At 40.1% G+C, this 20878-nt stretch overlaps 1 protein-coding gene across 6 annotated transcripts in view; it reads left to right on the top strand.

Annotated features, from left to right (window-relative positions):
• LOC137646047 (steroid hormone receptor ERR2-like) overlaps positions 1–19712 on the top strand; it is a 541572-nt gene extending 521860 nt beyond the window's left edge. For all 6 annotated transcript variants that reach the window (XM_068379197.1, XM_068379198.1, XM_068379195.1 and 3 more), the window contains 8 exons: positions 3311–3454; positions 5932–6054; positions 15403–15527; positions 16767–16864; positions 17061–17222; positions 18008–18192; positions 18586–18758; positions 19166–19712. In XM_068379197.1, coding sequence (XP_068235298.1) covers positions 3311–3454; positions 5932–6054; positions 15403–15527; positions 16767–16864; positions 17061–17222; positions 18008–18192; positions 18586–18758; positions 19166–19328 — 1173 coding nt within the window. In that variant the 3' untranslated portion in view covers positions 19329–19712. The remainder of the gene's footprint in view (positions 1–3310; positions 3455–5931; positions 6055–15402; positions 15528–16766; positions 16865–17060; positions 17223–18007; positions 18193–18585; positions 18759–19165) is intronic.
• The last annotated feature ends 1166 nt before the right edge of the window (positions 19713–20878 follow it).

Here is a 20878-nt window from a genome sequence, read left to right as displayed (position 1 = left end):
TTATTTTGATAATTACATTTGCTCAATATCAGTATTCGTCTAAGTGTTCGTGATAGACCTTAGTGACAAGGGCTGGTGACGTTGATTTTATGGTCGAGTGCCATCTGACCAATGATTCAGATCTACTTCTTGTGTTGATATACTGGGAAAGGCTATCTTTAGAATAGGTGTCTTCGTCTTTCATTGATGAACGACCTTTCAAATTTTGTCATCTGTCAGTAGATGGCGCCATTCTGCCTGTCGTTTGGACCATGTGCAAATTGGTTTGTTCGCTCGCACTTACCTCTCACCCTTTAAGGAACTGCTGCCCAGTTTCTCAGGTTTGATTTCACTCAAATGTAGATTTTTTTCTGTTTGCAGCACAAGAATAATAACCCTATCGTTATCTTATCAGCCACGGATGTTCATTGTCCTTTCTCAGTTTCAATAGACACGAACGAAAACCAGAAACACGCACACTGCTGTCTGTGCATATATATATATATATATATATATATATATATATATATATATATATATATATATATATATATATATATATATATATATATATATATTTATATATATATATATATATGTACATATATATATATATATATATATATATATATATATATATATATATATATATACATACATACATATATATATATATATATATATATATATATATATATATATATATATATATATATATATATATATATTTATATATAATTTTTATGTAAATGTATTTATGTATGCATGTATATGTACAGATATATATACAGATATTTAAACATAATAAACAGTATATATATATATATATATATATATATATATATATATATATATATATATATATATATATATATATATATATATATATGTAAATGTATTTATATATGCATATATATGTATAGATATATATTCATATATTCAACCATATAATATACAGTATGTATATATATATATATATATATATATATATATATATATATATATATATATATATATATATATATATATATATATATAGGCTTCACAGTATGTTTGTAACTTCAAAATAGTCAGTGAATCCAACAATAGAGTCTAATATACTGAAAGCCAAACGCCTGTGTCGAAGTCGAAGAAAGATATTTGGGGCTTGTCTTCAGGCTGGTTGGTTACCAAGCCTCTTTTGGAGAATCGCCAAAAATGACTAAAATTCCTTTCTTTGCATGAAGGTGATTAAGGTTGATGAAACACAAGATAAGAATTTCATTTTTTTTGTATAAAAATGGCAAAATATGTTTCAAGATTAATATTAGGGTGCTTGAAACCTAATCAAAAATACTAGAGCACCTCCTTGATATTTACAAAATAAAATTATTATTCAGGTACATTATTCAAGGCATTAGTTCAAGGACCCTTTTACCGCTAGGTAAGCCTTCTCAATCCAGATCATTACCATAGAGTGTGTAACACCAATTTTAATCATCTTAATTTTAGTATATTATGTAAAGCTCGATTTGAGATCGAGCTAAGATTATTGGAAACATTTTACATAGAAAAACTTCAACCGAAACTAAACCTAAATAACTCTGCTTTCAGCAGAAAAGTGTTTTAAGTAATATTTATAATTTTAAATTATCTTATTTTTGCTCATGTCTTTTAAGCAAAAGATGTTTTGTTTGCTCTATCAATCATCAATGTCCTCTGTCATTTTGTTTATTTTATGACTTCGCTTTCTTTCACCCTTGGACTTTCTCGCTTCACTCTCAGGCTTTCTTCCTTTCACCACTTTGGCTCGCTTTCTTTCACCCTTGGACTTTCTCCCTTCACTCTCAGGCTTCCTTCCTTTCACCACTTTGGCTCGCTTTCTTTCACCCTTGGACTTTCTCCCTTCACTCTCAGGCTTCCTTCCTTTCACCACTTTGGCTCGCTTTCTTTCACCCTTGGACTTTCTCCCTTCACTCTCAGGCTTCCTTCCTTTCACCAGTTTGGCTCGCTTTCTTTCACCCTTGGACTTTCTCCCTTCACTCTCAGGCTTCCTTCCTTTCACCACTTTGGCTCGCTTTCTTTCACCCTTGGACTTTCTCCCTTCACTCTCAGGCTTCCTTCCTTTCACCACTTTGGCTCGCTTTCTTTCACCCTTGGACTTTCTCCCTTCACTCTCAGGCTTCCTTCCTTTCACCACTTTGGCTCGCTTTCTTTCACCCTTGGACTTTCTCCCTTCACTCTCAGGCTTCCTTCCTTTCACCACTTTGGCTCGCTTTCTTTCACCCTTGGACTTTCTCGCTTCACTCTCAGGCTTCCTTCCTTTCACCACTTTGGCTCGCTTTCTTTCACCCTTGGACTTTCTCGCTTCACTCTCAGGCTTCCTTCCTTTCACCACTTTGGCTCGCTTTCTTTCACCCTTGGACTTTCTCGCTTCACTCTCAGGCTTCCTTCCTTTCACCACTTTGGCTCGCTTTCTTTCACCCTTGGACTTTCTCGCTTCACTCTCAGGCTTCCTTCCTTTCACCACTTTGGCTCGCTTTCTTTCACCCTTGGACTTTCTCACTTCACTCTCAGGCTTTCTTCCTTTCACCACTTTGGCTTGCTTCCATCCATATTTTTGTTTACATCCATTCGTCCATTGGTTTTCTTCCTTATACTAATTGATTTTCATCTTTTTACCCTCTGGATTCCTTCCTGTCACCTTTTGAGTGTTTTCCTCAAATATTTTTATTTGCCTTTACCTTTCAGGTTTCTTCCTTTCACCCTTCAACTTTCTTTAACCCTTAGGTTTTCTTTCTTTCCTCTTTGCCTCTCCTCGTTTTACCTTTTGGCTTTCTTCCTTTCACCATTTTAATTTCTTTTTTTTTTTTAACCCATTGGCCTTTTCCTTTCACCATTCGGTTTCCCTCTGTTCCCCCTTTGGTTTCCTGCCTTCCACCCATTGACCTTATTTGTTTAACCCATTTCTGTTCTTTCTTTCACCCGTTGTATTCCTTCTTTTCACTTTGGTTTCCTTTCTTTCCACCTTTGGTTCCCTTTTTCACCCGTATTTTCTCTCATCGGCCTTTTTCCTGTCCCACCTTTGCCTTTTTCTTTCGCCCTTTGGCTCTCTTCATTTTATTGATATTGTTCTTTGTGCCATTTGACTTCTTTTCATTCATTGGTTTTCTTTCTTTCATCCTTTGTCTTTCTCCTTTTCACCCTTTAGTTTTTTTTCCTTTCACTCATTTGTTTCTTTTCATTCACCATTGTAGCTTCCCCCTATCACTTGTTGGTGTCTTTTTCCTTTCACCCTCTTTTGCTCTTACTCCTTTCACGTTTTTTATTTTGTTCTGTTTTATTTTTGCAGCTGGACTACAGTGAATGCGGAGACGAAGCCCAGCCGTCTCCAAAACACATGAAGCTTTTTACAGATTCTCCCCCAAGTCCCGATCGTCAGTTCTGCTCTTCAACGACGTCCATGGCCAGTGATTCGGTGAATACACCATCTGAAGTGAGTCCTTTGTTTTAATCCGTGTGTGTGTGTATGTTTATGTGTGTATGTCAATCAGTAGCATTTCTTCCACCATTTCTAACAATCTGAAAGGTATTGGATGCGTGATTTAATGGGAGTTGAGGTTTCTTGTGAAACTTTAGCGAAGGTTGCTCATTATTTTTTGTCAATGTTTCAAGAAGAAAATCAAGAATTTCACAAGATAAAAAATATTTGCAGCCGTAAATAAACCTTTTTATATATGTTATCGTAACTTATGACTTCAGGCTAAGTCCAGGTCGTTTTAAATGTCCTTAGCCCTTTCTTTTATCATTTAATATTACGAATACAAATTTTTATGAACCCCAGTTACATAGTTGGTCAAATTTGCTTGCGTTACGTAAGGTTACCAGTGTGTAATTTTAAAGTTATTGATAATTTTGTCATTGTTCGTTAACATTAGAGAAACTTGGGAATTTCGGGTAAAGGTTTTCTGGAAAACTGAAAATAGCAATAAGGCTGTAGCTTAGCTAGTAATAATAATATTAATGATAATGATAATAATTATATGAACTGCATGAGATAGTTTTTACTTATGTGAACAATGTTCTTCTGAGCCACATACTAAACATTCTAATTAATTTATGCTGGAGAGGATTTTTCTATAAATTGGAGAAAAATACAAAGAATTAAGTAGGCCTAGTAATAAGGTAATCAATATCTTGGGATGAGGAAATTAGAGGTGTTGGGAAGGACATTGGTCTGGCATTCAGGGGAAGCATTATATAATAAAAAAGTAAAGGAGAATGCAAGTGACAGGAGTAGAGGGAGAATGTGTTGGAACACATTAGGGAGGATAAGAACTTGTTTTAGACTGAAATCAATGCAAATAAAAAGATTAATAAAAGTTTGGATATTAGAATGAAAGGTGCAAATTGGCAGAATCTACCTGAAATTAATCCGGTCACGTGTCGATATACAGTAGGTGTGTGTTCAAATTGGTTTAAACATAAAAGACAAAAGAAATGAAATGCAGAAATAAGAATAAAAGAGCGAAAAGAGCTAGTGTCTGTTTGTAAATGCTCATGAAAAGGACGATTGACAACATTAGAAAAGCAAGTAAGAGATTACGGAATATAAAGACAAGAACTTTATGGGATTTTATGTGAGATATTTTGGTGAAAAAGTGAGATGGTGGCTAACTAGGGTGTGTAAGGTAACTCTGGAAGAGGGATAGATTCTGAAGGAATGAATGAGAGCGATACTTGTATGTTTCTATGTACATCAGTGCAGGTATATTGTAGAATTTTTTTGTAAAGTAAATTCTACAGATGGCAGAAGTGGTTCGGAGGTAAGGTGTGACATTTTTCATAGCTTTTTAATTTCTTTATGGACAGAAGACTGTGATAAGTCTGACAAATGTGAAAATTGATAGTACATATGAGTAAGAGAAATACGGCTGATTTTTATGCGCGTTTAGAATTGGATATAAAAAATGATGATCGAATGAATTAAATGCTGACTCATGAAATGGCCAAAACCTGGAAGGTAGCTGTGGGTAAAAATATTAGAAACTCTTTTAGATTATGTATGGAAGTCAAGGCTGCAATGTTTGAATGGATTCTTGTGCTATTGGTCTTTTATAGAAGTGAGTTTAAGGCTGAAGTGCAAATGAAAGAAAAAAAAGGTTTATGTAGTTGAAATGAACTGCTGGTGTAATATATTTTGTGACGAAATGAAAGAAAAAAGGTTTATGTAGTTGAAATGAACTGCTGGTGTAATATATTTTGTGACGAAATGAAAGAAAAAAGGTTTATGTAGTTGAAATGAACTGCTGGTGTAATATATTTTGTGACGAAATGAAAGAAAAAAGGTTTATGTAGTTGAAATGAACTGCTGGTGTAATATATTTTGTGACGAAATGAAAGAAAAAAGGTTTATGTAGTTGAAATGAACTGCTGGTGTAATATGTTTTGTGACGAAATGAAAGAAAAAAGGTTTATGTAGTTGAAATGAACTGCTGGTGTAATATATTTTGTGACGAAATGAAAGAAAAAAGGTTTATGTAGTTGAAATGAACTGCTGGTGTAATATATTTTGTGACGAAATGAAAGAAAAAAGGTTTATGTAGTTGAAATGAACTGCTGGTGTAATATATTTTGTGACGAAATGAAAGAAAAAAGGTTTATGTAGTTGAAATGAACTGCTGGTGTAATATGTTTTGTGACGAAATGAAAGAAAAAAGGTTTATGTAGTTGAAATGAACTGCTGGTGTAATATATTTTGTGACGAAATGAAAGAAAAAAGGTTTATGTAGTTGAAATGAACTGCTGGTGTAATATATTTTGTGACGAAATGAAAGAAAAAAGGTTTATGTAGTTGAAATGAACTGCTGGTGTAATATATTTTGTGACGAAATGAAAGAGGGAGAAATATACAGCTGCAACTACGTCTTAAACACTTTGATTATTACCGTTAATATTATTATTCATCCTCAGAGTTTACGTGATGACGATGCCCCGAAGAGGTTGTGTCTCGTGTGCGGTGATATTGCCTCTGGCTTCCACTACGGCGTTGCATCTTGCGAGGCTTGTAAAGCCTTCTTCAAGAGAACTATCCAGGTTTGTGACTCTCTCTCTCTCTCTCTCTCTCTCTCTCTCTCTCTCTCTCTCTCTCTCTCTTGTACAAAGCTATTCCTTGCTCTGCAAAAATAAATTACATACACATACATATATATGATAAATTTTGCACATTTAGACGTGTTTTTCATATTCAGATAAGTCATATATATTTTTTATACATTAATGTCTGGATTCTCTTAACGACCTCGGCAGAGCCCCAGGCGAAATCACACAAAGACAATAGCTTCGAACCCTGGTACAGGAAACTTGTATGAACAGTGACATACCACTTGGCCACAAAGAAAGGTTTATGTATGTATATATATATATATATATATATATATATATATATATATATATATATATGTGTGTGTGTGTGTGTGTGTGTATGTATATATATACTATATATACAATATATATATATATATATATATATATATATATATATATATATATATATATATATATATATATATATATATATATATATATAACGGATTTTGAGCGAAGCGAAAAATCTATTTTTGGGTGAGATAGCCATGGCGTCCTGATGGAAGGTTCCTGTTTGGTAGCTTCCTTGGGTATAAGACTACTAAGATATTCCCAGAGAATTTAACCACAGGTTATCACAGAATTCTAACTTCTGGAGCGAGTATCTCAAAGGTTTCCCTTTAAGACATCGTAATACAACAGGGGACACGCATGTCTGGTCGTGCCACATAGCTATCTCCACCCCGAACAGAGTTAACGCTTCGGTGTGTAAGGGCTGAGAATAGCTGGGAGCCGTTCCACAGCTAATCTCACTCGTGGCTACTACTGATACTCGAGACGTAAACAAACGGACGCCATTGCTCTAATGACGTCACGAGCGTCTTTATCCTGGCGCCAGTTGCTGCCCATCACCATGATACAATTGTGTAGGGTGGGAACAAACTGACGAAGTAGTAGGGAGGGTCCATCAGGACGCCATGGCTATCTCACCCAAAAATAGATTTTTCGCTTCGCTCAAAATCCGTTTTTTGGGCTCAAGCCATGGCGTCCTGATGGAAGAGTACCAGAGAATCAATGTATCGTGGTAGATTTTCCCCCAGAGTTAAGTGCCTAGGCATTGACAAAATAGCAAAGTAATCTTAGATAAGAACCATAGGAACGAAGTATCCTGCCCCCCATTGGTAGGAAGTTCCCATGGGCTATGCCGACGTCAAAGTGGTATTGAAGGACTATTCATCTTGACAGGAGAGCTTTTTAAGAGCTTAGAGATGAAGCAGAATGTTTGATATTTGTATAGGAACATTCTGAGTAGGTCAGTGGTGGTTGGGCACTGTGTGTAGGATTCATCTCCTGATTATCAGAAGTAAGTATTCGAGTAGGAACCTTACTGAGACAAGGTGAATATAATTTAAGGATAGACATCTTAAATTCTTCATGACCATAAGAAAGGAGGAATAAATAAAACTATGACAGTATGTATTTCATAGTAAGTAGGAGCTGAAAGAGACGCATAAGTAATAAAATAGAAATTTTATTTCACAATGCAGAAATTAAATAATTTACAGCAAAAGTAAAGTTCATTTACAGTAATAACAATGTACATAGAAATAAAGGCTTGCTCTTGAATCTGAAAGGGAATTTCAGGATTAGTAGGTACTCGTTCTCGAGGAACGCAAGTCTTTAAATAACACATCATGCTCAAGGCATGCGGCACTTGTGTAACACTATGACATTTCACCTGGGATAAGAACAGTTATAAAAGCACTAAGTGTTTTTAGACATCACTATGAATCACTCGAGGGTCAACATAGGCACCCGAAGAGTTAGAGTCCCAAATAACTCACTGTTCTACGCAGAGTTAGGTGCAGGTTTCATAACACTACCTGCGGCTACCACAAAATGTTTGATTTCGTGCACTTGTTTCGCATAATGTTTAAAGAAAACTCGCGAGGACTTCCAGCCCGTAAAGTTTTTAAGGCTCTCAAAGTCCATGCTCTGAAAGAAGTTCAGAGAAGATGCCACTTTTCTAGGATCATGACCAGCGGGTGTACTGTTCGGATCCGCTCTGCGAATGAAGTAGGTGATTTTCGCTCTTAATTGTTTCAGTGACAGGTCGCTGCCCGATGTTTCTCCTTTGAAGAGTTGGCCTCCACCAAAGTTTGAAGTTCTGCGAAGATAGACCTTGAGGCTCTCTACTGGACATAGAGAGACATCCTCCTTCAGGGGGCATATTCTCCAAGGGCCCCATCTTTTGGTGGGTAATTCATTTTTGGCGAGAAACGTCGGATCAGGGGAGAGGGTCACTTCTCCTGAATCAGCAAACAGGATGTGTCCCTCTTCTCTTGATAATGCCACTATTTCGCTGACTCGAGCTCCCGAGGCGAGAGCAAATAAAAATATAACTTTCTGAGTCAGATCCTTGAGGGGGCATGAATCGTTGTCCAAGTTGGAGGCGAAATGGAGCACCTTGTCTAGTGACCAGGAGATCGGTTTCGGAGGGGGTGCTGGGCGTAGGCGAGCACATGCTTTCGGCAGTTTGTTAAAGATGTCGCTGGACAGATCAATTTGGAAAGCGTATAGAATTGGTCTAGTCAAAGCCGATTTGCAGGTCGAAATCGTATTGGCTGCTAATCCTTGTCCATGAAGGTGAATGAAGAAGGACATGCAGAAATCAATGGTGATTTCTTTAGGATTTTTTGCTTTAACAAAGGAGACCCATTTCTTCCAGGATGATTCATATTGCCGTCTCGTGGATACGGTCTTGTATTCCTCTAGGAAGTCTAGACTTTTCTTCGAGATCCCAAACCTCTTCTTTGCGGCAAGGGAGAGAAAATCATGAGATGAAGGTCCTTGATTTTCGATGATGAAGCGAAGACAGTCGACTTCTGTACTTGTTGAGAGAGAACTGGGCCCGGGAGAGGGATCAGCTTGGGCTGCAGCTCCAGGACCAGGGGGTACCAGTTGCTCCGGGGCCACTTGGGAGCCACTAGGGCCGCTGTCCCTTTGAAGGTTCTCAGTTTGGAGAGGACTTTCAACAGAAGGTTGGTGGGAGGGAACAGGTATATCTTGGACCATCTGTTCCAGTCCAGTGACATGGCGTCCACCGCTTCTGCCTTGGGGTCCTCGTACGGGGCTACGTACAGAGGAAGTTGATTGTTGTCGCTCGTTGCAAAGAGATCTATCTGAAGTTCTGGGACTTGATGAGAGATGAAGGAGAATGATCTTGCGTCTAGAGACCATTCCGACTCTATCGGGTTTGTCCGAGATAGAGCATCCGCTGTCACGTTGCGGAATCCTTGTAGGTGAACTGCAGACAGGTGCCACTTCTTCTTCTCCGCCAGACGGAAGATTGGGAGAAGCACCTGATTTATCTGGGGCGATCTTGAGCCTTGGCGATTGAGACAACGAACTACCACCGAGTTGTCTAGGGTTAGACGGATGTGGATCGAGGGCGGCGGGGATAGCTTCTTCAGAGTAAGAAGGACCGCCATGGCCTCCAAGATGTTTATGTGGAACGTCTTGAATAGTGGAGACCAGGTCCCTTGAGCTTGTTTCAGGTGGGAGTGACCTCCCCAGCCCTCCAGTGAGGCATCCGTGTGGATGTTGAGTGAAGGAGGAGGGTGTTGGAGAGGAATGGACCTTTTCAGGGCCATTGCTTCCGACCACGGCTTTAGGAGGCGTCGAAGTCTGTTTGGAAGCCGTCTCTTGAGGTCTCTTCGAGCGATGGATGCCGATCGTCTCCAGACTCCCGCGGCATCCTTTAGCTGTGCACGAAGCACTGGGTTTGTCACTGAGGCGAATTGTAGAGAGCCTAGAACTCGTTCCTGCTGTCGTCTTGAAATGCGTTTGGATTTCAGTAGTCGCTTGACAGACCCTGCTATTTCCTTCCTTTTCTTCTGGGGGATGGAAAGGCGGTGTGACTGAAGATTCCAGTGGATTCCCAGCCACTGAAACTTCTGAGCTGGAGAGAGGCGAGATTTCTTCTCGTTGATCTTGAATCCCAGGTGTTCTAGGTACTGGGTAACTTCGTCGCAAGACTTTGTACACTCTTCGGGCGATGGAGCCCAGACTAGCCAGTCGTCGAGGTAGGCCATCACCTGGACGTTTCTTAGGCGGAGCTGTTGTACTATGGCGTCTGCCAGCTTCGTGAAGATCCGAGGGGCCACATTGAGGCCGAATGGCATGGCCCGGAAGGCGTAGCTTTTCCTTTGGAGTCGAAATCCTAGGTAGGAGGAAGCGTGATGGTTCATTGGAATGTGCCAATAGGCATCCGCCAGGTCTATAGAGACCGTGTAGGAACCTTGAGGCAGAAGGGTCCTTATTTGTTGAAGCGTCAGCATCTTGAATTTGTTGTTCTCTATGAACTTGTTGAGGGGGGATAAGTCCAGAATGACTCTGAGCTTGTCTGAGTCCTTCTTGGGAACGCAAAACAGTCTCCCTTGGAACCTGGTGGACTTTACCTTCCTTATCACCTTCTTGTTCAAGAGGTCTAGAACATATTCTTCCAGAATGGGGGTCGATTGTTGGAAGAACCGCTGGAAGATTGGGGGTGGTTGCACCCAACTCCAGCCTAGACCGTTCTTGATGATGCTGTGTGCCCAAGGATCGAAGGTCCAACGATCCTGGAATTGGCGGAGTCTTCCTCCCACCGGAAGCACTTCATTGCTTCTGGTGTCCCGAGGACTTGTTGCCTCGGCCGCTAGCTCCCTTTCCTCCTCTACCTCTGGAGGGACGACGAGAGGCGTCTCTGCTTGCACCCCTGGACGAGCCTCTACCTCTGGCATGAAAGGTAGTGGATGGCTGTTCAAAGGCAGGGGTGAAGACCGGTGACTGTGACAACACCGGTTGGGGGACCAATTGAAAGGTCTGTTGTGGTTGGGCAACCACTTGGGAGGTAGCGGGTCCCGGAAACTGACGTCTTTGTTGACGTTGCTGGGGTTTCGGTTTCTGAGGTTTCCTCTTAGGCTGAGGTCCATCGTCCTGAGAGGTTTTCCTTTTCCTGGACATGCCCCACTTGTGGAGAAGGTTCCTATTCTCCGTGGCGGCTCTGTCCGTTATTTCCTTGACAAGGTCCGAAGGAAACAGGTGCTTTCCCCAGATGTTGGAGGAAATCAGCCTCCGGGGTTCGTGTTTCACGGTGGCACCGACAAACACGAATTCACGACAGGCTCTACGAGCCTTTATGAAATGGTACAAGTCCTTCATTACCGTCAGTAAGTGGGATTTGGCCAGTACCATGTAGTGATCGGGTACTGCTGTGTCACAGGCCATAACTTCAAGTTGGACTTGATGAGAAAGAGACGCTGCAAGCCTCTCCTTCGTGTCTTGTTCCCGGCGAAGGAGGTGATCATTGAGCTTAGGGAGGTCTTCATTAAACTGACGTCCGGCAACGTCAGGATCGAGCCTACCCACAACGAAAGTATGTTGGACATCTTTCCATTGTCTAGTGTCAGGGGGCGTTACAATGGAGAAGGGTCTGCACTCCTCCAGTGCAGGGCAGGGTTTCCCTTCTTCCGCCGCCTTAAGGCATGCAGCCAAGGCCTTTTCCAAAAATGGAAGAATCGCAGTGTCGGGAGCGACATAAGTAGGATGCTTCTTGCTCAAGGCAGGAAGCTTAGAGCAGGTAAAGCCCCTGCTCTTAAATGCGGAGGCTAGCATAGCCTGGGCCTTTGCGAGATCGAACACTATCTCTTCCTTAGGTTCGGTCTCCTCCTTCGAGGCAGGTTCAGAACGAAGCCGGACGTAACAGTCCGGGTAGGCCTCGAAGCTTGGGAAGAATTCCACATCTTCCAACGGGACCGTGCCGATTTTGTCACTAACAAAGATCCTGCCGGTCGCAATAACCATATGCTCTGCATACCTCCACGGGTTGGCATGAGAGCAAGCTGGGAGATCCTTAACCGAGATCTTCTTCGGTTCTCTGGATCCAATCATAGACCTGATGGACTCCTGGTTCTCCTTCAGTCTGTCGTCCATGACAGCTCTAATCAGTCGGATCAGTTCTTGTGTAGAGGAAGAAGGATCCGGGGTCGAGGAGGTAGACGGAATGGACACATCCGTCGGTGTAGGAGTAGGCGGAGGGATGGACGAGGGAGTAGCTCCAATCTCCGACTCGGTGTATTCCACCTTGTCTTCGTCCTCTTCGGCTCCTTGAGCCATAAGCGTCTTCTCCGTGTCTTCCGAGACGTCAGAGATCTGTTCATCCTCTTCGGAATCTAGGCGACACTCGTGCATGGACTGAGCCATGACCACATCAGGTTCCACCGTAATTTGGACAGTGGGGATTGCTTCCTTTGGAACCACTGAATCAGGGGAGGCCTTAGGGAACAGCAGGGACCTCAGTTCTTCGGTGGCCAGGTACGGTCCAGTGGCATTCCTCTGAAAACCACGCACCCACTTGCGCAGTTTCTCACGAGCAATGTCTCTAACCTCCGCTGAGGGAGGGTTATGGAAGGCCTCAACTAGGTAGGCCTGGCAGACCGTACAATCCAGTGGATTCCAGAACTTCCAATCCCCTCTCTTGTCTGAGCAAGGGGCGTGAGTCCTGCACGCCGTATGTCCGTAAAACTGGGAGCGTTTCACGGCACAGTATGCGAAATCGCACTTCATCTGCTCCTCCTGTGGAAGAAAGAGAAAATGAGTATGGGGGAGTCATAGGAATGGCTCTTAAATTAAGTTAATATTAATCATTAATTTTAACTTATATAAGGTGTGATGCATAGAGAGTGAAACAGTAAAGGAGAACACGCTCCATGCATCTCGCCCGGCTGGTTACCATAGGCTTGGTCCTGGGATAATCCAAATGACCGAGATCATTGGATATAGTTTCCTAGGATTCCCATTATATTGGAACTCCATGGAAAGCCAAGGACAAGGTTGGGATCGAATTCATTCGGTTCCCAGATAAGAGCCAGAAGGTCTCATTAAGGGTAACTGCTTCTGGCAACCAGCCGTGCTAAGATGCACATAGCATGCTGGAAATAGAAGAATGCAAAGAGACAGCATGATCACTAATAGAGCAGTACTAGGTACTGATCTTAGAAGCAAAGCAGCTTATCTATTTGCCAGGTAGGGCTATCTTAGTCTTATGATAGCTACAGAGAGGGGGTGCAAGTATTCTTGACGCCTCCGGGGTATCCGGCAAGCCGCCGGCACGCCGGAGCTCGCTCCAGCATAGATTCTGGCATTAGAACAGACAATTTTCAAAAGTCAGTTAGATACCAGGATGGCGGCCGCCGGCACAACGGCGGCACGCCGGCAGGGAGCGGCGGCTCCGGCAGCCGGAGGATGCCGGATTGGTGACTGGGGTAAGGATGGTACAGGTAGTATCGGGTTGCCGGCAGTATATGCCGGCACTCCGGAGATCGACCGGCAAGCGGACGATTAGATAGGAGTAGGAGAGCCGCCGGTAGTAGCCGGCGGCAGCCGGCAGTCCCTCGGAACACGGGGGGCTGGCGGCAAGGGTAGGGAAGTCACCAAGAGGCAGGTATTGCCGGCATAAGAGGCGGCAAGAGACCGGCACCCAGATAGATAGAGAGACAGGGGGAGGGGGGGAAGGGTGCAGGAAGTACCTTCAGGGTTCCAGACATCCCTCCCCCTCCCTGAGGGGGTGTACCCATGATAGAGACAGGCTCTATCATCCATATGCAGGGGTCACTAGGGACCGGGAGCAGGTAGCCCAAGGGAGGACTAGGGAACACCCAAGATGGGGGGGGGGGAGACTCCCTTATGCAGAGCTACACTAGGAACTAACCTTATAGGACACTATGAAGGTATATGTACCAGAGCGGACTGCACAAGGAAGCTCGGGTAGCCCTACTCATCCACCCTAAGGAGGAGTTGTAGGACAGGGGACAGATGAGTATAAACTAACCTAAGCATAGGCTAGGCTATACAAGAGATAGGTGGGGAGGGAGAAGAGAGGGGTCTTCCCAGGAAGGGTTTCTGTACCAGAGCGGCCACAAAGGGAAGGGAGGACACTCCCTAACCTAAGATTAGGCTGATCGGCTAAAACGGTGCAAGAGTACAGTTTCAGCATGGAACAGAGAAACCTTCCTAACCCGACCTAGATCAGGGCTAAAAGTCCTGAACTAGGCAAGGAAGAAGACGTATCGCTATCGCAGGAAAGTCGCAGACTATCCTAGCCATAGAGGTAGGCTAGCCTAACCTCACTCTCAGACGCAATCCTAAAGGGGGTTCATTCCTTTAGGGAGGACTGAGAGGCGATATAATACTCTATTAGACAATGAATCCCTTTACTCAGAAAAGGGATCAAGGCTAATTAGAGGGAATGCCAAGGCAGGGGATGAAGGAAGCATATAGGGGTCCTAAGGTTAGGTTAGGCTAGTAAGAATCACTGACTAGCCTATCCCCTATATGGTCCCTGAAGGCGAAAACATTTGCATCACTAGTCAAAAGTATTGTAAAATAATAATGCCACTATCTTCATAACTTAGTCTAGGATCACTGATAAATCATGCATGAACACTTGTATATAGGCTCCTGGCCTGGGGGCTATAGTAGCCGACTGGTATGAGGTCAATCGATGACCGATAAAAAGCGTCTAAACACGAAATAAAAGTTCCTAGCTATGAAGACTAAATAAACTAATGTATTCGATTAGTATATAAGGCCGGAAGCGTTGTTGTGGCTAACTAAATAAGACATGCAAAACAACAACGACGCCATAAAATGGCGGGTCCGGTAGAGGCACAGCTCTGCCACAAAACATCAATTATTTCGCAAAATAATATTTACTTTACGGCCAGAGCTTAATTAAACAATACTGGAACCTTGTACTCAACTTTCCAGAAGAAGGCGAGGCTGAAGGTAACGACATAGCGAAGATGCAAAACGATAAAGTTCACACAAGGGAAAATCCGTCTCAGTAGGGCAGCTACTAAACAAAGGATAAAGACGCTCGTGACGTCATTAGAGCAATGGCGTCCGTTTGTTTACGTCTCGAGTATCAGTAGTAGCCACGAGTGAGATTAGCTGTGGAACGGCTCCCAGCTATTCTCAGCCCTTACACACCGAAGCGTTAACTCTGTTCGGGGTGGAGATAGCTATGTGGCACGACCAGACATGCGTGTCCCCTGTTGTATTACGATGTCTTAAAGGGAAACCTTTGAGATACTCGCTCCAGAAGTTAGAATTCTGTGATAACCTGTGGTTAAATTCTCTGGGAATATCTTAGTAGTCTTATACCCAAGGAAGCTACCAAACAGGAACCTTCCATCAGGACGCCATGGCTTGAGCCCAAAAATATATATATATATAGGATAGATAGATACTGCAGATCCTAGTGATATGCTATTGATATGTCTATTCTCATTTTATTTTATTTTTTTTCTACAGGGAAACATCGAATATACTTGTCCAGCTGCCAACGATTGTGAAATTAACAAGAGAAGAAGAAAAGCGTGCCAGGCATGTCGATTCCACAAGTGTCTTCGCGTTGGCATGTTGAAAGAAGGAGTCAGGTATGCATAATTGGCTAGATTTTTTTCTTACCCGGGAAACAGGGTTTAATACTCAAAGGGGCATTTAAGTGTGGGTTTGAAGTCTTTTCGTCACAGTATGTCTTTTCATTATCCATAAATCGTTTTGTAGTTCCTAAATCACTGATTTCACCAAGAATTTAGCTTTTTTGATTTGTGATATCCTCTTTCCGTTATGTACAACATTAAAGCCCTAATGTGAATCCATTGACGTTGAAAGTGGCAGGGAAATTTAAGGCATTATTTTTGCATCGTAATTACAATATAACGAGATAATTTCCTCAATTCCTTCATTTCTAATAAAGTATTTTATGAGCAGTAATGAATAAAGATAAAGGTAGAAATTGTCTTTTCACTTGACTCCATATTATGAATATAGACAAGTACTTTTATAGTAAGTAGGACTGATTTTTATCTATAAATAAAAAATAAAATTTCTTTTCGTGCATAGACATAATTTTCTTCATATTGGCTTTCTTAAACAGTGATAACCTTTTTGTATCACACAAAGGTATGACAGATCAAATTTGTAACTATTCAATGCTCAAATTAGAGCAAAAAAATATCAGGGGAATATAGTGAAATGATTGGTTATAGGGAAATTCATCTTTATTTTACAGCATTCTACTCTTTTTTTTTCTGCGTCGATTATCATATTAATTCTGTTTTACATTGACATCAAATCATTATCCTGGCTTGAAATTTAACTTTGCATAAGGAAATAAACAAAAAAAAAACATTACTACATATAAAATTCTATCGTAGGATGAACACCTCTTAAATAAAAATGATTAATTGTTTTGTTATTAAATGATACAGGAGTGGTTCAAGAAGTCTTCTTTTTCATAAATGAACAGTAATATATACTGCACTTGTTATATCTTTAGCCTCAAACAGCCAGTTTTTACCACATCATGGTAGTGTGTGTAGCTTCCTAGAATAGAAACTTCACAACCTCGAATTGAGTTTTTATGCCATTACAGTACTTAAAAATAGACGTATTAGTTTCAATCATATAAACTAGATTTGAGTCTGGTGTCGAATGAATATGAAGCCAATGATTCTTGTGGAGTAAATAAATTTAACCGCTATTGAAAGAACTAAATACATTCTGAATATGATGGCTTGTAAAAAATTATGACGTTGACAACTTCCTTTTAAGTGTGTGTGTATTTGTAATTTTTCCATGTACTTAGAAAATCTTTTGGAATTATATTTCAGGCTAGACAGAGTCAGAGGAGGACGGCAGAAGTATAGACGGACGTCTGATTCCCCCTTTTCTATGCACCAGATGCCAGTTAAAAAAGCTTCCTTGGAAGGTTTGTATAATAATATTTTTTAATTATATGTAAAAGACAAATGACCATGAGTTCCTAGAACTAATATTAATTTTGTATTTTATTTTTGGATACCAAATCATTTTAATTCCGTGTTGGAATATACATGGCAAAATTACCCCACAAATTTATTATTTCACATCAGCTGATGTTCAAAGACTAATTATTTTTTTTTCAGATATAAAGTTATTAGCATCACTGCGAGCTTGCGAACCGGAGTCATTGTTAGCAATGCCAGATCCTACTGTATCAGATACTGATTATTTGACCATATCAACATTGGCAGACCTTTACGACCGGGAGCTGGTCTCCACCATTGGTTGGGCCAAACAAATTCCAGGTGGGTCAAGAAGCATTATTTAGACTAGGAGTTTGGGAGGTGTATTTATTGTCTGTTTTCAATTTTGTTATAGAAACCTATGTTTTTTCAAGTGTTTTTGTTGTCAAGGTAAAGTAAATGTGTCAGTATTTCAATTTCTTTTTCCTAATTGTAATCCTGTTTTCCATTCATGAGGCAAACTATTTTAGTTTGTGGATTTGTTGATTAATGTACATAATACTCTATTTTGGCTTGTGCATTCTATGTGAAAAACAATTAACTATGTGTTTGCACGAGGTAGGAGATGATGAATGGAGAAGTATTTAATTAAAAGCTCAAGATAAAGACAACTGGCGAAATCTAACCGAGGCCCTTTGCGTCAATAGGCTTAGGAGGAGATGATGATGATGATGTTCAAGATATATATGGAGTTAGTTTGACAATGACAACATCATTTCCAGTTCAGATCACATATTTGCAGCAATGGCATAAAACTTGCTTTACTTTTATGAACAAAACTTACATGATAAATGCCTTAGTGACTGAAATTGATGGTAACATTTGCATGAAAGGGACCTGGGGACAAATCACAAAATGTTGCAGAAAGCTGATAAATATTAAGCTTTATCTTTTTAGTTTAGCTTCAATATTTGAAATATTTAAATCTCTTAGTAAGATTTTGTCCTAAAGTGTACCTCATCAATGTCTTTTAATTAAGGACTATTTTTCTTGTCATGTCACTCCACAACTTTCACTGTATTAACAGTTATTTGTCCACAACTTACTGAAAAAGTTAAATTTTACAGGGTTTACAGAATTAGCATTGAATGACCAAATGAGACTACTTCAAAGCACATGGGGTGAGATTTTAACTTTGGGACTTGCCTACCGGTCCATGCCGGCTCATGCCCACACTCTCCACTTTGCGCATGATTTCACGATAGATGAAAAGCAAGCAAGGGAGTGTAATGCCACTGAGCTTTTTACACAGGTTAGTTGGGGACTGATTTTGTACTTAACATTACCTGTATCTACTTTATCATAGGGCAATTATATTTCAATCATTTTAAACACAAGAAAAATTACTTTTCTTGATATCATGAAATATAACCAGAGGAAGGCAGAGTTGCTTAGATGAATTTTACCCTCACAATGTGCCCCTCTAAATAATTTTCTTCACAGTACATTTGCTTTGCAAGTCACATTTTAAAAGTAAGGTATAGTATTTAGGTGTTCTATGTGTATTCACAATTAATAGAACATAAAGACTTTGATCACTATGTCATTAAAGAAACTTATACTAGAGATATATCCAATGAACTCTATACCATTTAAGTCCAAATTTTCCAAAGTATCCTTCTCAAATGGAAGAATTTCGTTGCAGGTTCTTGGTGTTGTCGAACGACTTGAACAGTGCAGTATAAATAGGGAAGAATTTTTGCTTCTTAAAGCACTTGTTTTAACTAATTCTGATGTGCGACTCCAAGATAACCAGGCTCTTCAGCGTCTGAGACAAAACATCCTTCAAGCACTACATGACACTGTGGCAACTCAAAGGTAAACACCAAAAGATTAATTGGGGGGGGGGGCATAAGGAAGAGTTTTTCTTAATTGGTCTGCTATTCTATTGTTCTGCCCTCTATCTGTAAGGCCCAAAAAACAGAAATTTTGAAATGTTTTATACCTTTTTTGCTTTAATTAGCATGGGAAAAAGTTAACAAAGAATTCTCCACTTCATAGAAATACTTTGGATTTGTAGTTAGTAGTGTTACCAAGCTTGATCTTTTCTTCTTATAGCTTACATCTATGATACTTCAGGTTATTCTCTCTATTTCTCACATTTTGAACAAACAGATTTAAGACAAATCTTATCACAATTTATTTTCTAATAAAGATTCTTGTAACCTTTAACTTTTGCACTTTACAAAATAGTCTCTTTTTCAAGGATTCTCTTTTCATTCCAGATTACGGGATGGCGTTGTTCAAATGCAGTCCCTCTTATTATGCCTACCTTCTTTAAGAGCAGCAGATGCTGCCCTAAGACGGTACTGGCTTTCTGTAAGGCACCAAGGAGCAGTGCCAATGAACAAATTATTTGTGGAAATGCTTGAATCACACATGCGGTGAATAGAATTCTTGTTTTAATGACTTTTGAAAAACTTAGTGCAGTTAAAGCTGTAGGGTGTGATGCAAAGTTTAAGGGATAACCCATCTGAACCAAGTCATGAATTAAAGAAAATGCTCTGATAACTAATCATTCATGCGATAGAAAAATTACACTTACCACATCATTGTGCTTTTCGAGTCTTCCGCAAAGCAAGTGTTTTCACGACTTGAGTGTTGGTTTCCCTAGACACTCAATATTTGTTAAAGACTTTTGGCGAATTTTTAGAGAAAATTACTTTGTCCAGAAGAAAACTGAGGAAGAACTACTTTCAACGTAGAGTGAAAGCTTCTGTGTTGTCACATTCTCAGGTCATGTTGGCAATTGTGTTCAAACCAAAAGAAAAAGGAAAAGTGATTAGATTCATTGTAAATACAATTGTTATGCAAATAATACACCCACCGAGCTGTATGTTTGGTGTTGTTTGTGAAATGGTCAGCAAATTTCTTCAATGCACAGTAAATCTGAAGCTTTTTGCAGTAATAAAAAGCCTATTTGGCTCTTATGTTAGCTGATCTCGCCTCACTGTTGGCAGTTGGCTCAGGAATAAGTAATACCACTCCAGCTGTGAGTTTCAAGGCTGAAGTCACTGCTAGTAAATTGCTATATGTTCATAAATGTATATAGTTGCATAAACATATATAAATATATTAATCTTTGTATCTCAAAGGTCTGTTGGCCTGTGGAAGAGTACAACTGCTTAATTAAGAAGAATCCAAATAAAGACTGGTTTGTGCTGTCCTTTCAGTATTTGAAGTGACAATTGTTGTGTCTTTTTTATGTTGTCAAAAATGAAGTGGATAATAGAACCATAGAGATTAACTTTACCAAGTTCTGGTGGTGACTGTTATAGTAATAACAGTCAAGAGGCAATCAGGTGCTAGTTATGAATCGTAGATATGTACAGTTCGCTGTTCACAAAGTAAGTTTGATACATTGATGATGGATTTAATGTTTGAACGTTATCTTCAAAGTGTTTTAATTTTATATACAGTATAAGGTTAATAGTCTTTTTGATAAGTTTTACCTTTGCAAATCTCCCAAACATCTTACACCTAATTTTCAGCAAGTTTTTCAGTAGCAAAATAGAAAGTCAGTATCTCTCATACTATTCTCTGATTTGTGATATGTCGCGTAAAAGCTTATGTGAGTTGCATAGTATTGATAATAACCTACTGATATGCAGAGAAATATATCCTTTTTATGAGAAATCGTGACCACCAATACCATACTGGTGTCCCAAACGAAGCAGGCTAGCAAAAAAAGTGGACACTGACTTTGCTGCAAGCCCAATGGGAAACATAAATACAATGCTGTGCTTACTAAGAAAAATAATGTGGATAAACCAGAATTAGTCTGTTGATTAAAAAAATCTTTAAGCTATAAACGTCCATCTTTCATAATTGGGCAAATACTGTAGTTCCTTTAATTGTAGTTAAATTCTAATATTGTTTCAAATCAAAATGGGATGATTTCAGATGTTAAACTAGTTAATAAAATCAAACTCATTTAG

This window comes from Palaemon carinicauda, chromosome 8 (assembly GCF_036898095.1).
Source record: "Palaemon carinicauda isolate YSFRI2023 chromosome 8, ASM3689809v2, whole genome shotgun sequence".
In the NCBI taxonomy this organism is placed as follows: Eukaryota; Metazoa; Arthropoda; class Malacostraca; order Decapoda; family Palaemonidae; genus Palaemon; species Palaemon carinicauda.
The sequence above is the reverse complement of the archived record's forward strand: the minus strand, read 5'-3'. Positions and strand labels throughout refer to the sequence as shown.